A 13,062-nucleotide genomic window follows, 5' to 3' on the forward strand; every position below is an offset into this window, starting at 1 on the left:
TGCCAGTGATAGAAAACCTGATCACACTAGCTTAAACAAAATAGAGAATTTATTTGCTAGTGTAAGTTAAAAGTCCAAAATAGAGCTAGCTTCAGGTATAGATGGATTCAGCCAACAACGTCAACAGCTGGGTGTTCTCCATCCCCAGCTCCCCCACTTTGTTGGTCTCATTTTCAAACCCCATGTGGGTGAGAGGAAGAGTGAGCCAATTCCAGCCCCTCCATCTTCACAGATCCAACTCCAATCTCATCCCTCAGGAAGAGTCCTCTCCTCTGGCCACAAATTCCCTTGGTTCTGATGAGGTCACAGGCCATCGCCAAAAAAGTCTCTGGGGCCACATGAATGCAAGGATCCCATGAGCCAGCTCTTCGTGTATCTGGAATGGGAGTGAATTCCTCTGGACCCACAGGGTCTGGGAAGGAGGGAGGGAGGGAGGGAGGGATGGATGGATGTGTCTCCAAACGAAAACTGAAGGACATCATTGTAAGTAGGGTCAGTGGAGGCTGAGCTGCCAAAACATAAGGAAATGTATTGCAAATATTTCCCCAAGTAAAATTATACCAATTTATATTAGCAGGACATAGAATAGGACAAAATTTGTTTTTAATTTCTCTGTTTCTGAGATTATTTTTAAATGATCATCCCTCTATGTAGCTGTACTGATAAGTTTATGGGGAAGAAGTTAATTCCTTTGTTTCTGCTCTTTTAAATCACATAGTTCCCATGTTTTAACAAGTTGCACGTAGAATTTCTCTTACAATAAATGCATACATTTAATTTGGTACTGTTTCCTTTTCCCCTGAAAAAGCTATAAGGGGGGTATTTTGCTATTGAAGAAGGTGGTGTTTTAGAATGGAAGGAATATAGTATTCTAAAATATGTTTCTACTACCAGGGAAATACTGAACCATAACAGGTAGTCATGGAAACACAACTTGAAAAACCAGAATTATAAAAAACAATTGTTCTTATATTTTATCCATGTCACTGTTGCCCTTATTCAGTCTCTGTTGATTTGGGGTCACCATAGGAGGGTCGCTGGCTGGGATTCTTTACGGCTTTACCCAGACTGGTGAGAACCACCGTGTTGTACTATAATCTCTGTCCGTCCTTCATTTTCTGTTTCTGTAGATTAACATGGAGGATTCTTCATCTGATTGGTCCGGAGACTGTTGATTATTGTTTTACTCTGTCATTAGGCTGGGACTGGTCTATGTATTGAATAGGGTGATATATGCATTTAAAATTCTCTTTGAAGTCCAGGACTGTGATTATCTTTATTCGCCTCGGGGTCTCAATCCACTTTTCTTCGGCCTTTGATTATAATAACATCCCCAACAGCAATACAAACCCTACCCTCAACTGCTTCCCTCTACATCACAGCCTTCTCTCTACCCCTCTTCCTTCCACCTCTTCTTATGCTTATAGAGAGGAATTAAGTGAAATCCTCCTCTGAACTTAAAATGAGGCTTAAGGCCATAATGACACTGGACCATGGAGAGAGAGACCGGGCTTCTGGCACCAGTTCTGCTGCTGCCTGCTGTGTGACAGAGGCAGATCACTTAACCTCTCTGGACCCCCGTTTCCTCTTCTGTAAATGATGGTGTGGACTCTGATCTCTGCAGTCTCATTCATCCTTAAAATTCCTTATTCGGAGAAACTGACGCGGATCTGGGAACACCTGGGCACAGAGGAAGGGCAGAAAGCGCTTTCACATCCAACACCTACACCCACTGCGGAGAGTGGCCTCCAAGGCCGCTTTGTCAGTGATGCAGTTGGAACTGGCCCCCGCCCACCATGTGATCTCACCTTTGTCTCCATCTTTTCCTGCCTTATTTCCTTTATCTTTTAATTTCTTCCCCTTCCTTTCCGATTGGATTATTTATTTGTTTTTAACTTTCCTGACCCATTTTTCTCTTCCCCACTGCCCAGTGACATGAGCCACTTGCACTGCATGAGACTCTGCACACACTGCCAAGCCCCCCAGCTGGCTAAAGGGTTTACTGCTCATCTCCAGTGTCCTTTCCCTGGCAGATTTCCCTTTAACCTAAGCCTTCCCAAGAAGAAAGTGCAAGTCTAGCCTTGGCATTCCTTAGTCACTGCTTTAGGGGGAACAGCCTTAGGCTCTTAAACAAATGTTATGTTCTGGTAGAATTTTTAAGAGAGATTGATTTTCTTTTTCATTCAACAAATATTTCATTCAACAAATAATATTGATGCTGCTCAATAAATAAATAATATTTATTGAGCACCTACCAGGAGTCAGATGCGACAGCAGGAAACAAGGTCCTATGGAGCTTGGGGAGGGATGTACAAGTAAGTAAACAATTAAATGAAAAAATGTCAGGTGGTGACATGTGCAATGTATAAAAGAAAATGGGAGTAGAGATGGGACATGAGAGGGGGCATTTTTGCTGACAACTGGAGAATGAAAAGGAACCAGGGAGGTGAGTGTACCAGGTGAGAGGGCTTACAAGTGTCAGGGCCAGGATGCAAATGAGCTTGTGCATTTAAGGAACAGAAAGACCTGGAAGGAAATTAGCAAGAGGGAGTTTACTTGAGATGAGGTCAGAGAGCTGGGTGTGCGGGGGGACGCAGACCTTGTGGGTCCTTGTGAGCCTAGGCAGAGCTTGGATTTTTAAAGTGAAATGAGAAACCATTGGCGGGTCATTATCTGATTTATGTCCTATGGTGCATAGTGGACACCTCATAAATGTATCCAAAGTTGACTGTGCTTACAAGTTCTCATTAAAGATGAGATAGACCCAAACCCTAGACCAACTACTCCCTTGTGTGTCTCACAGGCTCCAGACTTCTAAGTGACATACCCCCTTCTAGTTGAGTTTTTCCTAATGGGTGAGAATAGTCATGAACTGTAGTGTCCTAGGATGCGCGTGTGTGTGTGTGTGTGTGTGTGTGTGTGTGTGTGTGTTTGTGTTTGTGTTTGGGGCACATTACTTATTAGAGAACTTCAAAGTAATTCTGTAAATACATAGAGAAATCACCCTATTGCCCATGTTCTCTTTTTAGACCCAACTATAGTTAGACTTCCCCAAAGAGTCACTCAGACATTTATTTACCTGGTAGGTGATCAAGTTCTGTGTTTTCCCGAGGTTAGTGGAGAGCGAAGGAGATAATAGCTGCAGGCCTCCACCTCTGTCCAGCCTCAGGCCTGCATGTATTTATTCATCTATTGAGTGTCCCTTGGACTCCAGGCCCTACGTTAGTTGAGAAGAATAGAGTCTGTACCATCAAGTGGCACCAGGCAAAGTAGAAGACTCTAGGTCACTAATCCTTGGAAGCTCCACTTCTAGGAATTCTGCCATGGCTTGGCATCATGAAACTCCTTGTAAGGCTAGACTTGTATCTCAAAGAATTGAGAGTTAAAAGAACCTTGGACGTCAGCTATCCCAGTACTTCTCCAAAATGTGCCTCTGTTTTTCATTCTTTCAGCTGGTACCGTTTTCTCAGAGGTACATGGTGTGTGTCACAAATATAAGTCTGAACCTTTCAGGTGGATTGAGAAAAAATTATGAGCATTTTCAGATTTTTATACACTTCTCAAGCTTTCGGTATAATATTTTTTGCCTATATTCCATTGCCTACCCACCTCTTAGAGTCCTTTGAGAGTGAGGAATCTGAGTTTCCTCCTTGTGTACTCATCATCTCTGTGCTTCTGTCAAGCATCCTCTGGGAGAGTTATTGTCACCCCATTAAGCGTGGCGGACGGAAACAAAACATTTTGGCTTAGAAAGCTCTGATCTTCAGCTGACTTGAGCTGTACAGGCTTACTTCGGAGATACTGAAGATTCCGTTCCAGGCTACTGCAGTAAAGCAAATACCGCAATAAAGCAAGTCACACCGTTATTTTTGGTTTCCCAGTGCATGTACAAGTTATGCTTATACTCTGCTGTAGGCTATTAAGTGTGCAGTAGCATCATGTCTAAAAAAAATGTACATACCTTAATTAAAAACTACTTTACTGCTATTGTAAATCAACTATGCCTCAATTTAAAAAAACTTCATTCAAGTGGTAATCATCATCTGAGCCTTCAGCGAGCCGTGGTAGTAACATCAAAGGTCAGTAATCACAGATCACCATAACCAATAATAACGAAGAAGTTTGAAATGTTGCTTGAATTATCAAAATGAGACACAAGGTGAGCAAATACTTTGGGAAAAATGGCGCCAGTAGACTTGCGTGACTCAGGGTTGCCACAGACCTTCAATTTGTTAAAAAAAAAAAAAAGTACAATCTGAAAAAAAATAAAGAAAGGCTTGACACTAAATGTAAAGGACACATTGAATCAAATAACCCCACTAACCCATATTCTACCTTATAATGAGGTTTGGAGGAAGAAAGCCAAAACCAATAAAGTGTCAGTGATTTTTATAACTTTGCTCAATACAAACAGTAGAAGTGAAAACAAACAAATATAAAGAGCCTAGAATATTAAAATGGGCATTTGTGTGTGTGAATATTTATGGCTTTTGTTAGAAAGTCCTTAGACATACTTAATCCCTGAAGACCATAATCTCAAGAGAATAAATTACTTCCATAGAGTCAAACCAGTGACGGGCCAAGGTTTAAAAATTCCACGTTCCAAACAGTTTAAAGAGAGACACAGGATTTAATGAGAGTTTGTGGGACTACAAAGAGATGCACTGAAGTTATTCACCAAATTATTTGAAATGCCTTGAAAGTAAGAGTTTTCTCAGTGTAATATGAATTTTAAATAAATACAATTTTGGTACTTTAAAAAAAAATAAAATAAAATATAATATCTGCAAAGCACAATAAAGCGAAGCACAATAAAATAAGTTGTGCCTGTATATCATTTATCCTGACTTGGGCACCAAAATCGCGTTTCAAAACTCATTTGCCTTCCTACACCTGACTAGCTCTCTTCACCTGCGTTTATAACTTACTCCCTACCCCGCTCTGTAGATGAGGAAGGATCACTTATGTTATTTATTAGTGCTGCTCAGAGCTTTTAGTTCTTGAGTGACTCTTTCCCTTAATCCTAAATGTTATCATCAATATCGAGAGTGACGCTTTAAAATGGAATTTCTTGAAGGAATCTCACGTTCCGTGAGCAGGTGTTTTTGTGGAGGTGTCTAGAATAAAGTTGGGCTGTTGACCAGATGGAGGTGCTCATCTCCTCTTGTCCCTCTTGTCTCCTCCTGTACCAAAAGGTATGTTACACCTGGTGGGAAGGAGAAACAATTAATTTTCCAAATTTAGGGGTTTCTTCTTGCTTGCTTCTGAAGTAAAACCTATCTAGCCTTTTTTTCTGCATAAAAGGAGGAAGGAACAAGCAACAAATTAATCAGACAGGAAGTGAATAACCACAGAAGGATGTCTGCCTCTGACTCAGTGTGTCACATTTAACGAGAGGCCGGAGCTTGTCCAAAACGGCTGTCCAAAAACGACCCCACGTTTGCGTTAGAAGATGATGCCTTTCTCAGGGACGGTTTTCTCTCTCATATCTTACTTGCTCCCTGTCTGCCTGTGTCCCTGATCATGCCTTCCTGCAGTATCCTTTAACGGTAAGAAAGATTATATTCAAACTAAATGTATTTCCTTTATTCAGTTAGAGGGAAGGACTCGATGGCTTTTGGTGGACCATAGTATGTTGAGATTAAGTTGTTTAATTTTTCAGTAGAGTACCATGTGGTCGAGTCCTGTTGCACACAGGACTAGTTTCACTGCTATAGTGATCATGGGCAATTTAGAACTTGTGTTTTGAACCAAAATGTAAGCGAGATTTTCAGGAGAATTTTTCCTGACCACTGGGCAAGTTTGGATCCACAGGAGTTTTTTCTGCCATTTAAAATGGGGGTTTATGTCAGTAACTGTATCCTTTCGGTGGATGGTGCAATTGTCCACATGACTGCCTTTGAATTGTCACTTTGGCCGACAACAGTAAGTGCTTTTCAAGCAAAAGGAGCCACTGGAAGCTTCAAAGGAAAGTACCGTGGAGCTAAGCTCTTGCCAGTCTGTTGCTACAAACCTGTTACTTAAGTTCAGATCCCAAACCATTTCTAAGCAGAGTCTTTTAGGACAGTTTGTCTTTTAGAATCATTCTGTTCAACATCCTAACAGTGCGGTGCACAATTACTATTGCTAATCAAATTCTGCAGCATTCATTGTAACTAGTTACATTTAATATGATTAATATTTTGACATAAAATAATTGTAATTTTCGTATTTCAAACGGTGTACCCAGAGATCTACAGAGCAGGGTTAAGGAAACTTTTTTGTATCAAAAAAATGCTTTTTTTTTCTTTGGGGCATATATGAAAAAGCAACTTGACTTATATTCCTTTTACCCCATGGAGAAATATAAAATAAAGCTTTAAAAAGTTAAGAGGGCACAACTTTGGTCAATAAGTATAAGTTCTTTTAAATAATTCAGTGGCATAACTAGTGTATACAGTAGAAAATAGACAAGTGGTAAAGCGAAGAAAAGACTATAGGAGGGTTCTAATTAAGAAAAGTAGGACAGCTTGGTAGAGAGAAAGATAGTGGGAAAGCAGGATAAAGAATAAGACAGGATAGTGAGAGAGGAAGATGAGAAGCCTGAAAAAGATTTTGAGGTCCATTAGTGTGGAAACCATACCCTTACTAGTCACTTGGGCTGTGGGTCTAACATTATGGGTTAACTTCATAAAGTTATGTTGCTTCTGAACTGGAACATCATTTAGTCGAAATTCTCCTTTTATAGTCTAAAGAGGTTAAATGATTTATCTAAAATCATAGGTTGTTTTCTGATGCTCTTGGAAAAGTTCACATGTTGGTTAATTGCTCACAGCTCTTCAATTACTCTAATATCTAAACTTTTAAGGATTACACATACTCTGAATGAACTGCAGTATTCAGAGACCTTCCCATGGTGAAGAATTTTCCCTGGGGTCCAGCAGCAATTTCACTCTGATCGTTGATGAAATCAAATTCTAGATCTTCCCTATAGGCTGGAAGTTCCCCAACCTGTGCTAAAATGTAAGAGGAAGTGAGCTACCTAATTCCTGGACCTTTCAAGTTTTACGCACTTTTGGAGTCTGCTTAACATTTCATGAACACGTCATTTTCGTTGGGAGTTTCTGGCTATTTAAATTGTGATTCGTTCCTGCTTTAAGGTTTGACTCATTTTTGTTTTTCCAAATTGTCATACATTTACTTATTGTTGAAAAGAGCATTTCCCCTGGACTATCAAATACCTCTGTCTGTATTTTGCAACCCTGAGTCCTGAAAATTAAAACTGAAAAAAAGAATACTAGAATAAGTAATGCCTTAATTAGTGTGCTTTCCTGAGAAATTTAAAGTGCACTTTATATGCACCTCCCTTTGCCATTCATTTGTAATGCAGAAGTTTGCATGGGTGTGCTCATGTAGGCTACATCATCAGCTCGTGGTTTCTCTTTCTCATGGTTAAAAAAAGGAAAAGACAGTGTTTATTGAGCGCTCACCGTATGTTAGGCTCTTGACTTTTGCTTATTTTATTTTTTTTAAATGCTAATACTTATTTAGCACTTGCCTCATTTAACTTTTTTTTTTTTTTTTTTTTTTTTTTTGCGGTACGCGGGCCTCTCACTGTTGTGGCCTCTCCCGTTGCGGAGCACAGGCTCCGGACGCGCAGGCTCAGCGGCCATGGCTCACGGGCCCAGCCGCTCCGCAGCATGTGGGATCTTCCCGGACCGGGGCACGAACCCGTGTCCCCCGCATCAGCAGGCAGACTCTCAACCACTGCGCCACCAGGGACGCCCCTCATTTAACTCTTGAATAGTCCTGTTGAGTCGGTACCCTTCTCGCCATTTTATTGTGGGAACTGGACTTAGGCTAAGCAATTTACCCAAGGCCACTAACAACTAACTGTAATTTCAAGAGCTTTTTTCGTAAGTACAGTTAGGAGGCCACAAGATGTCCTTTTCTAATCCCGAGAATCTGGGATTGTACAAATGCTTTGTTTTAAGTGTCACAGCCACAGTAAATATCTTTACGTGAATAATCTCAGGTAAGACCATTTCCTTTCTAAGTCTTATGACCTTTTCAGAAGTAAATGTGGTGACTCTTCTGCTTATATTATAAGGCTACACTTTCAATGGTTAAATGAATAAAATAAGTTGAGTTTGTTGACCTGTATGCTGTGAGTATGTGTGCATGAGTGTGTGTGTGTGTGTGTGTGTGTGTGTGTGTAGTGGAGAACAGGGAGGGGCAGATCTTAATCATCTGGTAAAACTAAATGTGGTGCTGAGGATTTAGGGAAACGTAGTTTTGAGATTTGAGGCCCTTAAAGAGAGTACTAAAAAAAAAACAACCACCAGTACTTGTTAGAGATGGGAAGTTGTGGGAGGCAAATTGGTACTTTTTAGTTAAGTGGATAAAGTAGAAAAGATTTCTCTTCCCTTTCCCATAGTTAAACAAGGACAAGTAGGTGGGTCATTGAACTTACCTTCATTTTCTCATTTTTGAGAGGGTTTAGCTGTCTATGAATCTGCACTAATTTTTCAATTAAACATGTAGGACAACGTATTAAAAAATAATTTTACTTCATAGCAACCTTTATTTCCCCAGCAGTTACTCTTACAATAAAATTGTGGGTTTGTGTCCAAGCTCCCCTCTAATCGTAATGACATTGTAGATGCTTCAAAATGTCTTCTCTGAAAAATCCCCCCTACTCCCCAAATTATCCAACTCTTTATCTAAAAGAAGTGTTTCTGAAATAGCCAGGGACCCTCCAAGTACAGCAGAGACACAAACCCTTACCATTGAGAAGACAGCCCGTAAGCAGAATTCACTTAAGCTATTGCCTTAAATGATGATCAACGGAGAAAAGAGCAAGTACGTTTTGAGAAATGAGGGGTCCCGTGTACAGCTCAGATTGAGAAAAACAATGATTATGAACTAGGTGAGGCAGTTGCTTTGCTTATAAAGGAAAGCTTGTTTCTCTTCTCTACCTTTGGCTTCTTCTTGGGTTGAGCAGCCTTTTCTGCTTCTCCTCTTGTATTGATTGCCTCATTGCCTTCAGCCCTCTGGAGCTTGGACTGAGGAGAGGAAGAGTCACAATAATAGAAACAAACTTTATGCAAACGTATTAAAAGTTGCTAAAATGGCCAAAAACGACATGCCGGGCTTGGGGGTGGGGCACTGAGCTGTTGCACTGGGCCTGGTATCAGAAAATAGAAACTACGGGCAACTGCAGCTGTGAAAAGACTGCTAAAGAAACAGGATGGCTGTGGTTTGCTGTGAGCATCAATTTTCCTGTTGAGCATTTTTACAGGAAGTTGAAGAACAAAGCCAACTTCATCTTAATTAGTTCTGATGGTTTGCAGACCTTATACACATCCAACTAAGTTTGTCTCTTGGAGGAGTTTCTAAAGAATAGAACCCAAAATAATCATGAGTAGGAATCCCCAAACTACCAGTGTTAGCAGCAATTTGAGTTTTCGCTAAATGATTTTATTTTAACGGTATAACTTGGAGTAGATTAATTACCTTTATAATGAATGCCTTTGCAATCTTTTTTTTATGGCTGCAATAACTCGATATGAATTTAAGGGCCTTTCCTTATTAAAACACTGTCAAGTTGTATGTATTATAAATTTCCTTCTGTTAATATTTATTTGTCAAACAGTTGTGCATGTGTGTATTTATATAGATACAAAGAGGTATGTGTGTGTTTGTGTATAAAAGCTGGAAAAATACACATCAAAAAGTTAACAAGAATTATCTCTGGGTATTATCAACCCCAACCCTTTTTCACCTAATACTTAATTATTATCAAATGCTTCCTTCAATGGTTAAATACAACTGTCGTGTTTTATTTTCATCTTTGTATTTTTATATTGTTTATAATTTTCTAAATGAATATATGCTACTTTTGGAAGCAGAAAAAAAATTCTCAAAAATCTAACCTGAAGACACCAAGAGCACAGAAGAAATATATACATGAAAAAGAGTTAAGAGCATTATATATAAAGTAAAATATCAAGGAATATAAATAAAAATAAGATAGAGAATAGAAAGTAATGAGGGCAAGAGAACATTGGACGTTAGGATCTTTTCAGTTGTATTATTTCTATTATGTCCTTTCCCTGTACCCCCCCCACACACACACACACAGTGATGAATTCAACCTTTTCTGAACAAAAAGTTTACTTTTCTCCCATTCATTTTAGGTAGAATAGTATTTAAGGGTGACTTTTGGCAAGATTTGCATAGCAAAATGCTTTATATTTTTGAATGGTCCAAAATTGTGATAAAACATAACTGGATAAACCTGCTTCTTATCTTCTCTGCTAGAACTTGGCCGATTCACACCCACGTCTTCAGGATTAGAGGCCGGCCTTCTGAGGATTATTTCATTGGACAGTGCTGGAAATCTCTCCCCTCTTCCTGTCATTCTATAGAGTGGGCCTCACATGACATAATCTAGAATGAATTTGACATTGGTTGGAAGAAACTAAGAAACAGTTTATTTAAATAACTTGTCAGTTCTCTTGATCATTTTACATTCAGAGATAATTCTGCTTTCTTAGATGAGCATATTGAAGAAGAAAGCATAAGTTTCCTGGGGCAACTCTGGACTGAACTCTGGGCTCTGATTGAGTGTCTAGTTGTCCATGCTGTTGGGGGGATACGTCACAGTAGGGTGGGGAGTGATTCACTCTCTCACAAGGTGTTCCCCATAACGAGTATTACACATTGAGCAGATGGCTCGGGGCCACCAGCTACCCTGGTTGATCTAGGGTCAGTGTGTGATGCTGTCCACTGTCCAGCATCATTAAACCATGATGCTGACCTACTAGAAGTGTAGTAAAACCAACAAAATCATCCATGTCTCTCACAGAACTAGGAAATTCCAGAATTTCTAAATATTGATGTATATTGTGTGTATATATGTACGTGTGTGTAGGTGACAAAGAAGAGCCAATTAGTGGATTTTTAAAAATTTATTAATTTATTTATTTATGGCTGTGTTGGGTCTTCGTTTCTGTGTGAGGGCTTTCTCTAGTTGTGGCAAGTGGGGGCCACTCTTCATCGTGGTGCGCGGGCCTCTCACTATCGCGGCCTCTCTTGTTGCGGAGCACAGGCTCCAGACGCGCAGGCTCAGTAGTTGTGGCTCACGGGCCCAGTTGCTCTGTGGCATGTGGGATCTTCCCAGACCAGGGCTCGAACCCGTGTCCCCTGCATTGGCAGGCAGATTCTCAACCGCTGCGCCACCAGGGAAGCCCCAATTAGTGGATTTTTGAAGTCATTTATGTAAAATATTCTACTCTGTTCTCTCAACCCAAAGAATCAATTCCTTTATGAAAGGTTTACTGGTAGATCCCTCCCCTCATCTCAATAGTTTCCACCAAAAATTTGTTGACTTTTTTAGGGATTCAGTTATTAAATAAAACTTTGGTAATCACTCACGTTCCCTAGGTTCAGGATTTTTTTAATATATGTTTTATCTATTTATTTATTTAGGCTGTGTCGGGTCTTAGTTGAGGCATGCGGGCTGTTCATTGTGGCACGTCGATTTTCTCTTCTCTAGTTGTGGCATGTGGGCTCCAGGGCATGTGGGTTCTGTAGTTTGCAGCCTGCGGGTTCCAGTTGAGGCACGGGAGCTCAGTAGTTGTGGCATGCGGGCTTAGTTGGCCCGCAGCATGTGGGATCTTAGTTCCCCTACCAGCGATCGAACCCACATCCCCTGCATTGCAAGGCAGGTTCTTTACCACTGGACCACCAGGGAAGTCCCCCCTCCGGTTGACTTTTAATTTCTTTAACGTATGACAGACAATCCAGAGATAGTTTGGGTGAGAAATCAATTGATGGTTTTATTCAAAAGCTATTATCTTATAATTTTCACTATGGATAGCAGACATGATAGATAACATGTATTGTTGAAACTGTGTTTATCATTTGCTAGGGCTGCCATATCAAAGTACCACAGACTGGGTGGCTCGAACAGCAGAATTTTGTTATCTCACATTTCTGGAGGTCGGAAGTCAAAGATCAAGGTGTCGGTGAGAGCGCCCACCCGCAGATCCTCTCCCCGTTGTTTATCGGAGGGGGCGGGGCAGGGGCAGGCCCAGCCTCTGTGCTCCAGAGGTTTATTTATAAGTCAGTTAATGCACAGAGAGAGCCATAATAGCAACGACAGAAAACTGTAAAATACTTAGATTAAAGAGGCCTTACAGGGTGGCAGTCCCCTGAGAGTTTCCCTGTTCCATCATCTGGCCCCTAAGGCGTACAGAAGTTCAGTTTTATCTTTGCAACCAGAGACTGGTTTATGAGAAGCAAACCCGTAAGAGGTTCCCAGTAGCTGATCGGAATCCACTTCTTCCTCAGTATTAGGATTAACAGGATGGCAGGTTAGCTGGTGAGCGTAGAACCTGACACAATGGAGTGTTGAGGGGCCTTTCATCCACTGAGCACGTGGACAGCCTGTCCCATGGAGCCCATCTCTCGGGCCCTCTGGGTGGACCCGGCCACCCCTTACTTGGTTAGCTCCCTCCTCAGCTGTTCAGACCATTGCTTTGGCCATAGCAGCTCTGACAGTTAGTTGGGCCTGAATCCCGTTTCAGATCCCCGTCCTTCCTCCTGGTCCTAGGACACAACCCTGAGGCTTCTGGAGGTGCCCCTGCAGCTGGAGCACCCCCTTCATAGGCCTCCAAACACAGGCCCCCCCAGCCCTCCTTATTACACTGCCCGTGTAGCCCCACGGGGGACCGATTGGTGTCACCCAGAAAAGACCAATGTAAGGAACAGATTTTAAAAGAACCCCTGTCTGAGAAAGGCTCTTATTGAAAACCGGATTCTGACCGAGTTTACAGGTGAGCTGCAGTACTAGTTAGCCCTTTACCTGCCTAAAAATGCTTATCTAAGAAGAGCAGGGATCAAAAGGACTTGATGTGAATGAGTTTCGCGGGTCTTTTAGCGAGTTATTAATTTCTCTGAGTCCCAGCGTCCTCCTCTGTAAAATGAGTGGAATTATGCTAGTTTGCAGTGTGGTCATAAGTATTCAAGACGACAGAAATAAAGTGCCCTTTATCATCCACTTGACTGTTAATAGAT

The 13,062-nt window shown here is 41.1% G+C and overlaps 2 protein-coding genes across 7 annotated transcripts in view; one reads left to right on the plus strand and one right to left on the minus strand.

Annotated features, from left to right (window-relative positions):
• The window catches only part of WIPF1 (WAS/WASL interacting protein family member 1), a 112,906-nt gene that overhangs the window by 73,196 nt on the left and 26,648 nt on the right, over positions 1-13,062 (plus strand). The window contains exon 1 of one of the 4 annotated variants that reach the window (XM_030851538.3): positions 5,373-5,549. The exons of the other annotated variants lie outside the window; for them this stretch is intronic. The gene's annotated coding sequence lies outside the window, so the exon portion shown is untranslated. Of the gene's footprint in view, positions 1-5,372; positions 5,550-13,062 lie in introns of those variants that run through there. 4 annotated transcript variants of the gene reach the window in all.
• The window catches only part of LOC132597607 (uncharacterized), a 109,089-nt gene continuing 99,318 nt past the window's right edge, over positions 3,292-13,062 (minus strand). For 2 of the 3 annotated variants that reach the window (XR_009564600.1, XR_009564601.1), the window contains 3 exons: positions 8,958-9,044; positions 3,610-3,823; positions 3,292-3,506 (listed from right to left, as the gene is read on the minus strand). Coding sequence is in view for 1 of the 3 variants with exons in the window: in XM_060302234.2 (XP_060158217.1) it covers positions 5,155-5,206; positions 8,958-9,044 (139 nt within the window). In the remaining 2 variants the exon portion in view is untranslated. Of the gene's footprint in view, positions 3,507-3,609; positions 3,824-4,663; positions 5,207-8,957; positions 9,045-13,062 lie in introns of those variants that run through there. The other variant, XM_060302234.2, reaches the window with a different exon arrangement.

This window comes from Globicephala melas, chromosome 7 (assembly GCF_963455315.2).
Source record: "Globicephala melas chromosome 7, mGloMel1.2, whole genome shotgun sequence".
NCBI classification, from domain to species: domain Eukaryota; kingdom Metazoa; phylum Chordata; class Mammalia; order Artiodactyla; family Delphinidae; genus Globicephala; species Globicephala melas.